The 16,473-nt window shown below is 39.1% G+C and overlaps 1 protein-coding gene across 2 annotated transcripts in view; it reads left to right on the top strand.

Annotated features, from left to right (window-relative positions):
• LOC101174135 (low-density lipoprotein receptor-related protein 8) overlaps positions 1–15,843 on the top strand; it is a 134,709-nt gene extending 118,866 nt beyond the window's left edge. The window contains exons 12-18 of one of the 2 annotated variants that reach the window (XM_023964993.2): positions 1,886–2,004; positions 2,359–2,498; positions 7,985–8,126; positions 9,228–9,380; positions 9,903–10,193; positions 11,352–11,420; positions 13,695–15,843. In XM_023964993.2, the coding sequence (XP_023820761.1) occupies positions 1,886–2,004; positions 2,359–2,498; positions 7,985–8,126; positions 9,228–9,380; positions 9,903–10,193; positions 11,352–11,420; positions 13,695–14,017 (1,237 nt within the window). In that variant the 3' untranslated portion in view covers positions 14,018–15,843. Of the gene's footprint in view, positions 1–1,885; positions 2,005–2,358; positions 2,499–7,984; positions 8,127–9,227; positions 9,381–9,902; positions 10,194–11,351; positions 11,421–13,676 lie in introns of both variants that reach the window. The other variant, XM_023964992.2, reaches the window with a different exon arrangement.
• Positions 15,844–16,473: the final 630 nt, after the last annotated feature.

Here is a 16,473-nt window from a genome sequence, read left to right as displayed (position 1 = left end):
GAAAATAATAACAAAAAGATACGAACTTGATAAATATTGTCTTAACTGTTATTATGAAAAACTTTAGGATTCTAAGTCACTTTGAAATTTCCAGCAAGACAATTGTTTCACTTAAAGTGCTTCAATTTTGAGAAGTTGTGAAAATGAGTTATGAAATCAAGATACAATTAGAAAAGTAAAGTAATGAAAATTAAGAATTTATGGATTTTCTTTTAACTCAGCAGGGTCCCAAATCTTATTTCTCTCTGGCAGAATTCTCCTCTCTGGTGAGCCAGAGCCTCATGTACAAGATGGTTAACTTGTTCAACCATAGAACTATATGGTTGGATTTAGAATTTTCAGAGGTGTTGTTTTTCCTTCCCTCATACATCCAAACGCATTCTCAAAAGCAGACACCAACCTGCCCATATCTGATATGAAACACATTTTTCTTTAAATACAATTTTTGATCAAATTTCCTCTATTGAACGGTCTTTGGTTGTAAATACTGTTTTCACAAACTACAACTGAACAACAATGAACCCATCATTACTAAAATTATGAGTGGCTTGCAAGAAAATGTATTAACAAATTATTTTCTGAATAAAGATCGATTCAGTTTCAGTAAATTATAATTTTTTTAAATCAGTGAAAGTATGTTTCCTATCACTATTAATGCTGTGGTGTTTTTTGGTTGAATTTCTGTAAAATGGTTTTGCAAGGCACTTACAGTTGGATAGTTTAGATATAGAACAGATTACTTGGATTACTTACTGTTATATTGTATTAGCATTAGCTTGTATGTGGAAGCTAATGCTTTTGAAAAAATGAATTTCTTTGATGCGATAGTCGCTCAATAAATATGCATCAATGGAAGTTGAGCAGGGATTGTGATGTGAATGTTTCTCTGTGGCCTGTGGGAGGGTAGGTGTTACTAGTCTACAATTACCACTCTTTCTGAGGGCACTTTGTTTGCAATATAATCTCATCTTTGAGCCGTGTAAACAAAAATGTAAATACATGATATTTTTTGACGTGCAGACACTTGACCAGGGAATGATAAACATTTTTGTGTTCTTAAAATTTGAAAAAAAGAAACTTTACTGTGTTTGATCCATTGATTGTATACGAGAACTGGACTGAGTGACCCGTCCTCCCCTCGTGTTCCTAACAGGAAGTACCTGCTGGCTCAAAAAAGCCGAAATCCCATAGATGTCTATTAAGAAATAAACAGCTATTACTTAGTCATTCTATTTGTCAGAATAACCATTCTTGATCTGCCAACTTTTTGTAACAAATTCTTGCTAATCCTATTTTTTATTTTTTTTTGCTGTAGTATTAGTTATTCAAGTCATAAACGGACCAATCAGGTGCCTCAATGACAGTATGTGGTCTCACGTCAAACATTTGAAACAACTGACAGTGTCTTCCGTGTATAAGTGAATAAGTAGAAGGGTGAAGTTTTCCAATAAACTCACATCTGATTGGGTAGATTGGTTGCCATAGAAATATTGACTCAGACTGACCAATTACTGCTTACTCATGATGTCTGGTTCCAACATGGCATGTCTGTTTTGCGAAAAAATGGCAACTGATTGACTGTATTTGGTTGGACCCAGAAGAAGTGAGCAATTTCCTATGGGTGACGTTGCACTCACTCAGTCCAGTTCTCATATACAGTCAATGGTTTGATCTTGCATCTTTGAGAACATGATTGATCTACAAGTTCTCCTTTCTATACAGAATTAACATGATATTTATAAAAGTAGAAGTACCCGATAAGCATTTTAGTTGAAGGGATGCAAATCCTGAAACTGGTGGCTACAGCACAAAAATCCACAATAAATCAAAAGTAAAGAATTCTCAAAGCAAAACCTTTGTGTGAGCTCATTCTATCTACTTCCAGATTCATGTATTGGTCAGACTGGGGCACACGGGCCAAGATAGAGAAGGCCGGTATGAATGGAGTGGACCGACAGGTGCTGGTGTCCGAAAACATCGAATGGCCCAATGGCATCACTCTTGGTATGAAGAGATCAGTTGCTTTTCTGTACTTCTTTCGTTATTTTTTAAAACACTGCTGTATTTAACAGATGTGTGTAAAAAGGCTGCCCTCATGTACCACTAATGTATTAACCACCAAATTAGGGTAAACCTGGTTAAAATCTAAAGGAATCATCAAAAACAAGTCAATCATGGCACTGTTACTTTGGAATGATAACGCCTTTCTTAATTCCCTCAGCAAAACCTGTGCAATTTTGAGAATCTGACATTTCAAGAAGAAAATCAATATCACCTCAAGGGATTTGTTACCAAGCTGATTGATTTCCGCCCAGCTTGGAGAAATCCCGTTTCCATGTGCATGTGTCCTCTCCTCAGATTTGGCCAACAGGCGTCTGTACTGGGTGGATTCTAAGCTGCACCTCATTGCCAGCGTGGACCTCAACGGCGCTCACCGCCGAACGCACCTCTCCTCAGCAGACACGCTGGGACATCCCTACTCTCTGGCTGTTTTTGAGGTTCGTGCGCAGCTGCATCGATCTGCTTCCATGCTTTGTGATGTAACAGTTAGAAACGAATCTCAAACTGTGAGCAGCCGTTCATGAAATCATTCAAACCCCCCTGACATGTCATCTCTTCAGTTCTATGAAAAGCTTTTGTAGAAAGAGTCAGAATGAAATCACTATTACATACCAGTTTATTTGAGGGGTGTCTGGAATCTCTCTTGCGTGTTTGCTCAACTCAATCCGCTGTGCCATAAAGAAGCCATCTTCATCTTCCCTGTGTGTGTCATGGTCTGTGCTTCAGAGCCTCAAACTGGAACTCTTTGCTTTTCTGTGTTGGCAAAATGTTGCTTGCTGAATCTGCCATGTGTTCCTGTGGCTGCTGGTTTAAAATCCTGCAAGAGTTTTATACGTCTGTGGCTCTCCTCCCAAGAGAAACTAATCTTATTGAAGCCAGACACTGGATTTCATTCAGGAGTCTGCTGAATCTGTGCTCAAATAAAATCAAACAAAGAAAATAACAAAACGTTCACTTCCTCTTCAAGTCTTTACCCAAACAAAATGGCAATTCAGCTGTATTTTGTTTGTGCTAAAACATTTACTGATTAGATAGCATAATATAATTGTTTAATTTGCTGTTTACTTCTGGATTTGTAAAGAAACATCCTGAGAATTACATAAGACTTCTGTACCACCCTCTCGAGTTATAGAATTTCTTTTAGAAAATAATAACAAAAAGCTATGAATTTAATAAAAATTGCAATAAAAACTCTGATTATAGGCTTTACTTTGAACAACTTTAGGATTCTAAGTCACTTTGAAATTTCCAGCAAGGCAATTGTTTCACTTAAAGTGCTTCAATTTTAAGAAGTTGTGAAAATGAGTTATGAAATCAAGATAAAATTAGAAAAATAAAGTGATGAAGATCAAGAATTCATGGATTTTCTTTGAACACAGCAGGGCACCAAATTTTTTTTCTCTCTGACAGAATGCTCCTCTCTGGTGTTGTCATACATAAGAGTAACGTTTTATTGGTGTGAGTAAAAAACACAAAAATTTGAATATTTTAAGGTTTGAGTGAGAAAAAGTATTATTACAAATTAGGTTTTGGCATTAAAGTAAAGATCCCCATAGTCTTTAAGGTCTTGTTTAGGCTTTAAATGTCTGGGTTTACATACGAACAATGTGTTAAAGAAAAGGCAGGAAATACTGTAGTGTTCATGGGAAATGAGTAAAGTTGACCATTTAACACCTAGATTTTGCTTCTTATTTCATCTTGTTTTAGGTTATAGAGTCAAACTACTCCACTACAATAAAAAACTGAACCTGTTATTACACTTGGCCACTCAGATTTTAGTTACAGTTCTAAACATTTTGTGTGCAAAAGGAAACAGTAGGAAAGTTTTTGTTGCAACCTTTTTTGGTTTAATTTTTATTAACATACAAAAAGCACTCATATTTTATGTTTTAATCAGGGAGCCAAAAGAAAACCTGAAGATTACATGACATTTAAAATGAAAAACTGAACTGTTCCAACTCTAGCATCCCTTTTTTAGAAGTGTATGTCAGTGTTCTATGGTCTGTTTTTGAAAAACTCTATTTAAATGCAGAGAAATTGTACATCTACTATTGAATGTAATGCTAAATTGAATTACACAGTTCTTATTTCTAAACAACAACAGTATTTTTTAGCAGCAGCCAATCGGTTATTATTATTATTATTATTATTTGTAAGAAAAACATTTATGAATATACAACAAACTCAATAAAGGTAAAAGATATTTATCAAATACATTTTAATTCTAAATTATTGCATCCCTCTTTTTCTGCAAGTTTTTGTCATTGATTTTAAGCAAATATTTATCTTAGCCTAAAGTTTTATCTTTGTAAAATAAGCTCAGTGCCCTTGTGGCTGTGACCAGACTGGAAGGTCATGAGACTGGTCATGAATTCACATCCTAGGCCAAGTCACATTAAAGACTAAAAATCAGCATTACCGGGTGAGATTTTAAAGTTAATTTTAACTTTAAAATGATATAATGTCAGCTCCTGTCTTTTGCTTTGTTTCTAACTTTTTTGTGTTTTTTTTTTAATTCAGACAATTAAAGGCCTTTGATATTCTTCATTTTTTAATTAAATCCCCACATAAAAACATGTTGTTGCTGCCGCTTACACAAAGCAGGTGTTATGTTTCAGACGAGAGGAGTTTTGACCTAAAGCTCAGATTATGCTCTTCATCTTCATCGTGTTTTATTTTGATACTGTTGAAATTGGCTATTGAGTTTTAAACACCACGCACCCCTGTGGCTCCTCCAATGTCATTAAAGTAATGGACAACCTTGACAGCCATAATGTTCTGCCTGGCCTCTAATGGGATCACTTAGTTGTAATAATCCACAGCGCCACAATGATTGTCTGGTTTGCTGTCAGGCAGCATCTGAAGCTTCTGTAAAGAATGTGGCAGTTGAATGGGGGAGTTTTTAGAAGTTACTTGTTTAATGCCTCTCGTAATTGTTTCCTCACAGACAGGTTGTCTGTGTCTTTATTTTAATGCTTTTGTATTCCTTTATTAAAGGTACAAATTGTTCTAGTACTTCTTTTGTACTCACTTAAATTGTATTTTTATAGAGTGCTTTTGTACTTCTATGGACCATATAACACACTTTTCTACATTTATTTCTTTAATTGGTTTAGAAAATTTTAGTTTTTCTCATTCAAGCACCAATTAAACACATCAGAGGTAGGAGTGGGCTCAGTCTACAGTGAAAACAGTGTGTGGACATCAAAGATGTGTAATCCATTTGCTTTGAGTCCACAACAGTTGTTCCCCAAGGATCTGTGCTGGGCCTGCTGCTTTTTAATCTTTAACTGCATCTAAGACTGCCCTGTTTTTCAGGAAGTAGATGATAAAATATATGCTGATGACACAGTTTGAGTCACAAACATCCAGAAGGAGCAACTCTGTGTTAAAGCAAAATACACACCTTTAAATAAAGCAGCATATTCGAATGAAATTAATTTAAGCTTGTTTTATTTAGTTATTGCCCCGCAAAAACCATGTTTACGCCACTCTTTTCCACTTGCCTTTGAAAAAATGTTTTGTCTCCGCCAAATATTCAAAAACTTATCAAACTCTATACAGTAAACCCTTTTTTTTCGCGGGGGTACGTTCCAAAAAGAACCTGTGATAGGCAAAATCCGTGAAGTAGAATCCTCTATTTTTTTTCAATTATTATACAATTAAATACTCTATTATACATTGAAAAGAAAGAACAAACCATTTTACAGGCTCAAACATTTTTTTCACAAATAAAAGTACTTTAGAAACGTTTTTTTCAACAAATAACTGTGTACTGTACTGTCAAATATTAATTTTAATCATCGATGTGAACAGAAGGCTTCAAATCGCGGAGATTAGCCCCGCCCACCGCGACCCGAGTAATTGGATTAAACGGGAGAAAATTTAAAAAACAATTATGAAAAAAATACGAAGTACAGTGGGACAAATAGTGACTCAGGTGTATTTCACTGCTCTACAGACTGAGCCGCTGCATCCTGACTCCGCTCTGCAATGTTTTCTTCTTTTGAAGCCCGCAGTGCAGCTGTGTTTGTTCGGGAGAAGAACATAGTGATAGCCAGTTGTTGTCGCTCTTTTTTCTATTGGTTTTAGAGAAACTCGAAAATGCAAGAGAATTTGCACGAACGTGCTGTAAATTTGGCAAGCTGTTTTACCTACGTGTACATATTAAACTGCAACGTTATTGACGCACAGGTAGAGAAGAAGCTGAGTGACTTTTTAGCCAATCAGAATGCAGAACATAATGCATGATGCAAATCCGTGAAGTAGCGAAACCGTGAAAAGTAAACCGCGTTATAGCAAGGGATCACTGTATACACCTAGTACCCGGTGATAATGAAATGCAAATACATGTCACAAGCCTAAATGTACAACTACAATTAAAGTTTTGTTGACCTTTGACCTTGCAAAGAGACTGCCATCTTGAACGTAAAAAAAAAGCATCTTTAAACTCCAGCTACAAATTTAAACTCCTCATAGAGATTTTTGATCTCTCTCCTCCTAACTCTTCAAAGATCCTTGGGAAAAATACTGGAATCAGAATTTTTAGACTTTGAACTGCGGTAGTGTTGTTGTTTCCCCTTTTGCATGCACATTTATTACTGGAATATTGTTAGAGTTTAGGACACCTTGCCTCAAGGTGAACAAAACAAAATACAACATTTTGTTTTGTTCACCTTGAGGCAAAATACAGTATGACTATATAAGAAATGTGGGCGTGGTTGGCAAAAAACCTTTGTTACCAAGGAAATTCAAAGGTTTAATTTGGCAGATACTTCTAAAATTGACATAGACATGTTGCTATGGAGATAAAACCTACAGAAAAGCCTTCGTTTTGATAAGGGATTTTTTCATCAATTTGTCACGTGCTGCTCTGGCCAGGGCATCAGGGGGGTGGGGGGGGGGGGCAGCAGGTGCCACCTGCGGGTCTTACTACGCTGCTCGCGGTTTTAATTTTATGTGCCTATCTATAAATACATATCAAATTAGAAGTCTTCTCTACACTTAGGGTCTGTAGGTCCAATTTTTTCAAAGACATTTGCTCTTTATTAATGATTAGGGCGGTTTGAGGTTGACAGGAAAGTCATTTGTGACTGATGGCACCGAACATCTTTGTTACTCTGTTCCATCTGATTGCCAGATTTGTGAGTGACAGAGCTGGGCCGGTTTAATTCTGATCAATGTGGTTGCGCAAATCAAGGCTTTATTTTCACAGTTTGGGTAAAACCTCAGTTCATAAGATACACATTGCAAAATGTAATTTTTATAAAAAATTTGCATTGAAACACAATGCATTCCAGTATTGCATCAGAACTTATTATTCCTTGAGAAATGTCTTTTTTTTCATAATTTACTAAACTGAGTTAAACAGTATTAACTCCTGATCTTTTTTCTCAGTCTCCACACTCATTTGTGAACAATTAATGTCAAACAGTTCTGCTTACTGAAGAGATGTTTTCCAGTTGGAGGAAACATGCAAATCTTTTTGGCAAATCCTCAAGGGAGCCCGATGTCTGCATTAAACAAATTGCTGAAATATTACAGCCTCAAGCATCATTTGAGCAACCAACCGCTGATGCTGGAATACTTGGAGCATATGAAAGCATTATAATGCACCATCATACTAATGCCACATCATGGTTCAGGGTTGCAGGGAGGCTGAATTTTATCAGCTGTCACTGGGCGGTAGGCAGAGTGGGGTTCAGATGGATCACCTGTCCATCACAAGGCCACAGAGAAAACCATTAAACTACGCACGTTTGTTTGTGGCTTGTTGTGGCAATTCAAATTCAAAATTTATACTGATGTATCTCAAAGAAAAGTCTTGGTTTGGGTGCTAACCACTGAGATGTCGCAAACAGAGCAATGACGTTCAAGCCCAATTTTTGCCTGAGTGAGACCCGATGTTGTTGTTTTTTTACAGGATCGGATCTACTGGACGGACAGAGACAGGGCAGCAGTCTTCATGGCCAACAGGCTAACCGGCCAAGACATCCAGGCTCTGGCTGAAAACCTCAATGACCCTCATGACATTGCCGTCTTCCACCAGCTCCGACAGCTGCAAGGTGTGTGTGTCTTCATCATTATGTATTACAAGTCACAGAGTGATTGCGTTTGTTTAATCTCGATCCAAGGCAGGGTTTCCTTTCAGTAAGCCAGGTTGCATAGGCCCCCTTGAGGTTTGACGTGCACTGCAACTTAAGATTCATTTAGGAGAAAGTTGTACCAGGAAGTGATGTTGAAAGTGACATTGATTCAACAAGTTAAAACAACTGGTTTCTGTGCTGTAACGTCCCTATGAGCCACCTTGTAAATGGAGTAATGTGATTCTTGAATGACTGGCGAATGACTGACTAACACTGGCGAATTCTAATCCCAGGTATTTAGAAGACTCAACTAGCTCTACCAGCTGACCAAAGATTCTAAGACTCTGCCACAGGGCTGCTACCCTGCCTCTGCTCTCACCGCACACCTCCTTGGTTTTTCACATCCAGCTCCAGATAGTGGCCATGGAATGTTTCAGTGTTAACTGCCTCTTGATATCAATGGAGATTGCCTGCTGCTTTGAACCTCAGTCACAACAGCTATTATTGGTGGTTATGGACTGTCTGCGGGTGAAAAACAGGATGACAGGTTGTAGCAAACACCTAACACTTAAAGATAAGTAAGGGGTAAAGTAGGTGAGACGCAGGTGTGTCGTAATGATTTTTCTTTTTTTTATACCCCCCTCCCAAATCCTATCTACTGTGCAAGGAGCCTGTTAGTGCTGTGACAAGTGTGATTTCTTTGCGTGCTGACTTACTTAGAAAATGAGAAAATAGGACGATCAGAGTGTATTTTGTGAGTGCACCCAACAGGCATCCTACGGGAACACGTGTGCAACCCTGTACAGGTGGATGTGACAAAGGCTTTAGCTTTGTTAAATAAGAATACACATTTTTATTATGCTATGTTTAGGCCTTAAAAACTGTTCTGTGTTGGAAATATTCACAGAAAATTAACCTTTCATGTAAATTAAATGTTCAGTTGTTTGTTTTTTGACTTTCTAGTTGCTCCCTGCGGGGTGGGGGTATGGAGGCATGACTTTTGCTTCTGTATTACAGGTCTTTTGTGGTTTTTAATGGATATTGACCAAAAAAATCATTCTTTGCTGTCTCTATTTCCAGGCCCTGACAGCTGTAACCTGGGCAGTGTGGCAAATGGAGGTTGTGAGTACCTGTGCCTGAAGGCCCCACAGATCACTGAGCACTCGCCCAAATATACCTGCGCCTGCCCGGACGGTCAGGACCTGGGGCCCGACATGAGGGGCTGCGTGCCAGGTGAGCGCTGCAACTTACAGACCGAAAGTCTTTTTTAAAGATGTTTTGGGGTTTCATTAAGCAAATGATGTTTGTTGGGAAAATGTAGAAAGTAAAAAGATACAGAGATAAAAATCAATCCTGTGGAAAAAACTTTTTTTTGGGTAGATGTGCTGTACTGGGAAAACCTTGCTGTGTATTGATTAGGTTTGAAGTAAAACATCTCAGACGGTGAAGAAAAATCCAATAGGGCTTGTTTTGATCCTTTCATCATAAATAGATTCACTCATTTTAGACAGTAATTCCTGTTTTTCTTTCTTTTGACAGAAAACAATATATGGATTAATTTTTTAAATTATTTTACCTCTTATACTGTATTCTAATCCTTTAAACTTAACTACATGGCAGAATTCTTGCTTGGCTCTCAAAAGTCTGTTGGTGGAAAAGGAAAATATTTATTAATCTATTTATCTTTTCTGGGTAAGAGGGCAGCTAATGAACCTTGGATTTCTGTTGAGAGATTAAAAGTATCCATTTGTATAGGAGCCGAGCGTGAGGATGGGACACAGACTCCACCACCTCCCTCTGCAGTCTCACCCGACAGTGGATTCACCGCGCCGGAAGGCTTTCCTCCACCCTCACAGGGAGTCTCTCAGGCAGATGCAATCCCCTATTTGACCACTGCTCCCTCTGCTTCCCCTGAGCCTCTCACAGCCCTCAGCTCCCTCAAGCCTGTGTCCTCACAGGAGTCAAAGGCGTTGGGCTCTCACTCCACAGCAACCGCCATGGTGATTTCCACCACGCCTGCAGGGGACAGCAGCATCTCCCAACACTGTAAGTGACCCGGGAAGAGTCATAATCCATAAGAACAGATCCAGAATCCAAAAAACAACAGTCATCTATCTTCTAAACCAATGGTCTCACTGGACTGGTGGAGCCTAACCCAGTTACTGTTGGCAAAGGTGGATTACACTCTGGACAGGTTGCTGTGCAAGAAACAGAGCCAATAAAAATCAAAGTTTCATCACCATTCCTCTCATATAGCACCTCTTTAAGTTGATCCTCCACATCTCCTGACAAGTACGTTTCATCCGCCACTTATATTCTAGACGACCACCTCACCCCATTTGAAATGATGACATTAAAGTGAAATTCAAACAAGCTCTCATCAACTGACTGGGATACAAGGATGGATAGGATCTCATCACCTTGAAAATGACCTTATTCTTCATAAAACGTTACTGTGAAAGTGTGCCGAGTAAAAGCAAATGACTACTAATGTGACTCTGAAGCCTAATGGAGCCTGTATAGAAGGAGAGCAGGAGGTCAGGGAATGTGTCAAAGTCACACTCAGGCAAATAACACAGCTTTTTTTCCCATCATCCCTCTCACTGCATTTTTTTTTTTTTTTGTAAAATGCTCACGGCCATACACGCATGGTCACCCACTCCTCGCCTCTCTGTTTTATCTCACCCACTCCTCTCTGCTCTACTTATCTCTCACTCAGTTCCTCACATGTTTCATATCCTGGATGCTTTGCCTCACTCACGCTCCATCCTTTCACTCCTCATTTCATGTCAGACAGCAACGTTCCTGCACGCCGTCAAACCTGGAAATACTAGTTAGGAGCGTATTGATGGCAGATCTTCATTAGATAGATGATCTTGTGGGAGTTGTGCAGCCTGTCAGGTTCTAAAGAGGCACAAAAAGACATAAATGTCAGGTAAAGTTTACAATTTTAAGATCAGAACAGTTTTTTTTAAGAAATGAAAATGTAGCAATTTAACAGAAAGGGTTGCTTAGGCATTAAACTAGTATCAGTGCTCATTAATTTCTTTATGAAGGGTTCAATTTTTAATTCTAAATGAATTATTTGTGCTTGTAAAATTGGAATTTTATTTATTTACATGTTGTGTGTTTATTCATTTCTTTTTGGTTCCACTAAATCAACCAAATAAATTCTTTAATTCATTTTTTTTTACTCCCCCACAGCTGGAGGTGAGCATTTCCTTATGGGTGAGAACCTGACAGTGGCAGTGCTCGGAGTTGTCATTCCCATTGGTAAGACGCCGGATTTGTTGTCCCTTGTATGTGTTCATTGAAAGCAAAGGCCTGCAGGTTGTGCAAAAAACTGCTGATTGTGCACTGGTTTCTGCATCCACAAACTGACTGGGATTCTGCAGCTTTTCTGCATCAAAACTTCCTGTACGTTGGGACTTTTTCCCTCCCCACTAATCTAATTTCTTCTCCTTGCCTTCTCCTGAGGTTTTCACTGAGTAGGAGATAATCCTGGCACGTGCTCGGTTGTCACTTTCAGTCGAAGTGAAAACATTTTTTCGGCGGAATGCCAGAAAGCTGCAGACTGTCCCAGTTGGTCCTTGTGAATGGTGGAGGAAATGTGCATCACTCATGGGCAGAGAAGCCTTGAGTCTACTCAAGCTCTCCTGCAGCAGGACTGCAGTCGCATGATTCACAGGTCCTTATCACTGAGCGGACTCTCACAATCCTGACCCGTAACATTTCCCCCCTCACACCTGCTGGTTGTGTCGGGCTACACCTGGCAACAACAGCGAACCTTTTCTCTGCTGTCAGCATACTGTGGAAGGCGAGATAAGTTCATTGCCATAGTCTAGTCAATGTCATTAATCATTGTGCCTTTTTCATGTCACTGCAAAAAGAGACAAGCTAAATAAAGGAAAGAAGAGAATTTCTTCTTTCAGAAACAGAAATGATCTGTCTATGCAGAAAGGGATTTTTACTGAACAAGAAATCTTGTAAGAAATCAAAATCTAGATCCAATGATTTTAGCAAAGGAAGAATAAGCTAAAAAAAAAAGCTAAAGGTAAGATGGAGAAACTTTAAATATGATGTTATTCAGCCTAAAAATAAGTATTTTTTGGTCATATCTAAACAAATTGTTTGTATTTTCTGAGTTTTACGCACCTACTTATTATTGTTATTTTAGTTTTTTTATTACAAAAAAAACTAAAATAACAAGTGAAAATTCCTCATTTTAAAATAAAATATGAACAAAATTAGAATAGGATCTTAGTACAAGTTGGTCCATCTTAATAAAAACTCATAAAATCTAAAACTAACACTTAGTCTGACAAAATAAATTTAAGTTTTTGTTTCCAACAAAATGACAATGAATGCCACTAACTTGTTATTATTTATTGAACATTAAAAAATACAGTGCTTCTTATTACCTTCAGAAAATAAATATAATTTCAGCACTTGAAAATGTAAATCAAATGGCATTTAGCTTTTCTGAATATTTTTGTGTCCATCAACTAAAAATAGTTCTCATAGAAACATGAATGAAATAAGCACTAGCAATAAGACATTTGCATTTTTCTATTGTGTAGAGTAAAAGGATTTTGATTCATTTTAAAATTAATTTCCTTATTTCTAGATCATGTCTCTTAATTAGACCAAAACTTCTCAAATGTACTAATTTTCATAAGAGCTTGAAAAGTGTGGAGCAAAGAGAAGATAAAACTTAAAATCTGATCAAATATCTCCAATGTTTAAAATCAAGGTTTGAAATCTTTGCAAGTATCAAATAGTTTGCAATGGGGATGACAAGTTTGGCAAATTATGATACGTCAAACATACTAGAAGATATAAGGTTAACTGACACACTTTTAATCTCTAATATAGTATAAAAATACCTTCCTATAGCTTCCTAATCTCTAAAAGAGATGTCCAAATAGTTTTTTCTTTCTTTCTCATAGACGTTATCTTGCAGGTATTTGTCCTACTTCATCGTTTTAGCAATTACGCAATGACAAGTACTTGAGCACAACAGGGACATCCATGATCTTGCTGTAGGTTTTCCACCCGAGGAGGTTCTGGGAACACAAAGGCACAAATTACTTTCAAGTAAAGACATTAATGTTAGTTTATGTGTAGAGGACACATCAGCCTGTTAGGTCAGATTATGTCAGACGAGTTTGAACCTTCCCGCCACAGTTTGTGTCATTTTTGGTTTTCATTCATTTGAAATGGCCTCTTTTTGTTGGCTGGTGCCACTAGGCAGCTATGGTTTTTGTGGCCCAAAGAGTTTTAGCCTGAATGTCCTCCAAAGCTTTGAGGCTTCATAACAGTTGGGTCAGAATTTGGTGTGTTCTGTTAGTCCCAGCTTTGAAAATAAAAATGAGCCACCCAAACACAAGTGTCCCACATCGTCGCCCTCACTGTCCCTGCATGCCTGTTCCGTTCGTCTCTGAGCTTTCATTTCACTCCATGGACTCGCTGCGCCTTGTTAACGCTCCCCTTCCCATGTCCCTGCCACTGTGTGTTAAACGCATGCAGTTCCTATCGTTGCCACAGTGGTGTTCGGCCTGGTCTGCGCCGGAGTCTACCTGGTGTGGCGTAACTGGCGTCGCAACTCTACAAAAAGCATGAACTTTGACAACCCAGTCTACCGCAAAACCACCGGCGAGGGCGAGGAGGACGAAATCCACATCGGGCGGACTGACGCCATGGGACACCACGTCCACCACCACCCATTCCCGCAAGGAGTTAGCATGGGCGTCGTAGGGACAGGAGGGGGCACCTGCCCGCAGTTCATCGCCCTGCCACTTGGAAGCAGCATGCCCGACCCCGGGACTCACTGGTACACGGAGCAGCCCATGCTGTCCACGGCAAAGTGACCCGCTGAGGCCACAGCCGGAGGAGACATCTGCTCAGGCCCGCAAACACACGGGGAAAGCGAGGAAATTGGATGGAGGTTGTGGAAGCAACGCGTCACCGAGTCACGCGGCCATGTCCTGTGCCAACTTTCATTTGACAACCACCAGTTCTGATTAAACAAAGACGGTTTTCCAGCTCCGAGCTGGAGATCAATCTCTTCACTGAATGCAGAGAACTAATTAAGATACTATCCAGGCTTTCATCTAAGTTCGATTTCGGAGTCAGATGCTTTGATCTTTTCCATGACAGCTGAGTGAGACGTGTGCTGTGCTTCATGTTTTTGTGTCACGATTCCCCTTTGTCCTCAATGGGTTCAGTTTGGGCTGAGTTATTCCTGCCCGGCCGTGGAGCTCCGGGAGAAGCTGCTAGGGAGGGAAGAGCTGTGAAAGTGGGACAGCCCGAGCGTCGGTGGGACAACCTGTACAGATTAAGAATTGATCACACGTCTTCACTTGAGTTGTGTATTTACCATTTCTACTTTCTGGAAGTTTAGTTTATGATGATCACAGAACCTTTCACGGGTAACTGCATCGACATTTCAAGTTGTATTTGAGCACAGTTTGGTTTTTATTTGGTGTTTGAATCCCCGGAGGTTCTGCAGAGCGGACAGAGGCGTTTGCACAGAGGCTCTTTCTTCTTTATCGTGAATTGTTTAGATGGTAAATTGTCTGAGAAAAGCAATAGGTTGTAGCTGTCAACCAGCTGCCGTGTCGGGTGGCTGACAGAAGCCACTGAGTGTTAATGATTTCCTTTTGATGACCTGCTTTTGACTGTGACACACGCAAACACACACGCACGCAAATTGGCGGTACTCTGCAGAGGACACGCGCACCCCCCTAAAGCATAATCAGCATGCACTAATGATTGCACCCGGTCCTCCGTGGGCGTGCACACCTACAACACACCCGGCTCTCGAGGTGGCCATGACCGGCACTGACAGCTCCGGATGGTGCTGTGCTGCAAAGTCCCGGCTGGTGGCAGAGAAAGACGCTTCATGTTACAAAACCTTCAGAAGCAAAAACTCTGACCCACCCGTCCTGTAAAGCGAGCGCGTGCCATGCTGGTTAAGTCTTTTCATGCACTCTCAAACGTGCGTGCGTGTGATCGTTAGCATGCACGTGTGCCAACTTTCATCCCACAGCCATATTTGAACTGTTTGTATGCTCTTTGTTGCACAGCCCTCTTGGAATGCCTTCTGTGTTGTGCTTTGCCTGGGAAAGATGTGTGGAAACACAGGTGTGTGTCCTGCGTGCGTGAGAGCGTGTGACGCCCAAGCTCTGAGGGTTTTTTTGATTTTGTAAATATGTTTTCATAAGGTTTTTGATAATGTATTCTGTAATTATGTAAAAGAAAAGTTGTATATAAGATTTTAGATAAAGTGTTGGTTGGAATATTAATTTATTTGTACAAAGAGAAGCACTGTTTCCCCTGATTGGGAGAAGTTGGCATTTGCCCACCAAAGTGATTTGTTTGGTTTGTGTTGTTTTATGCGGTGCAGTTTTTTGTTTGTGTGTGTGCAACTCCTCTTTCTTTGTTTTCACACATAAAACAAGGCCTCTGTCTTAAAAAGAACACATTTACATTTCTTAGTGATATGTTTTGTTGTATGTGCCTTTTTTGTTCAACTTTTGACTTTCTCTCATGAACAGAGCAGGGATCAACTAACTTCTTTACATGCAACGATGAGCCGTGTGAAAAGCAAACTGGTTCCACTTTTTCATTTTCTGTAATGGACAACTTTTAAATATCTCTATATATTGATATATAAAGATCAATGAAAAACGCCTCTATTTGTGGTCTGATTCTTTCTGCAGGTTATGTTCACTCCCAAAACCATGAAGAAAATACTACTGACAGATGACTGCAGTGATCCAGATGTGTGCATGTAGTCATGGATCACTATGCAGCTGGATCATGGATCTGATTGAATTATTTAGCAGATTTATGTTGTTTTCACAAAGGTTCAAATAAATGTAGCTGTTTTTTTTGTCTTTAATTATATTTTAGCACCAACTAATGCTGTGCTTAGTCTTTTCATAAAAGTCATGTTAATGGGTTTCGAGACTAAAATGCAAAAAGTAAAACATTTTATTTATCAAGTTGATGGACCTACTCAGATGAAATTTGTGTTTTTGATGTTTTTAACATGTTCTTGTGGCCTTTTTAAAGTATGAACGAGATTTATTCAAAAGAAAAATCAAGAAAATCATGTTTTTTGATTGTTTGACACGTATGTGTGGCCTTTTTCTTATGAAAGAGAAAATGTAATTTAAAAATAGTCATTTCAATATAGCATTTCTGCTATATAGCAAACTGTCGCACCAACAGACGCTTGATTTGAAATCTAGAAGATGGCCTTTTTCATTTTGCCTAAAAACTGCATAATCATTAAAAAAGTAAAAAAAACACTGGGAAT

This window comes from Oryzias latipes, chromosome 17, assembly GCF_053564925.1.
Source record: "Oryzias latipes strain Hd-rR chromosome 17, Olatipes_Hd-rR_3.1".
In the NCBI taxonomy this organism is placed as follows: domain Eukaryota; kingdom Metazoa; phylum Chordata; class Actinopteri; order Beloniformes; family Adrianichthyidae; genus Oryzias; species Oryzias latipes.
Note: the sequence above shows the minus strand (reverse complement) of the source record. Positions and strands in the feature narration are given on the sequence as shown.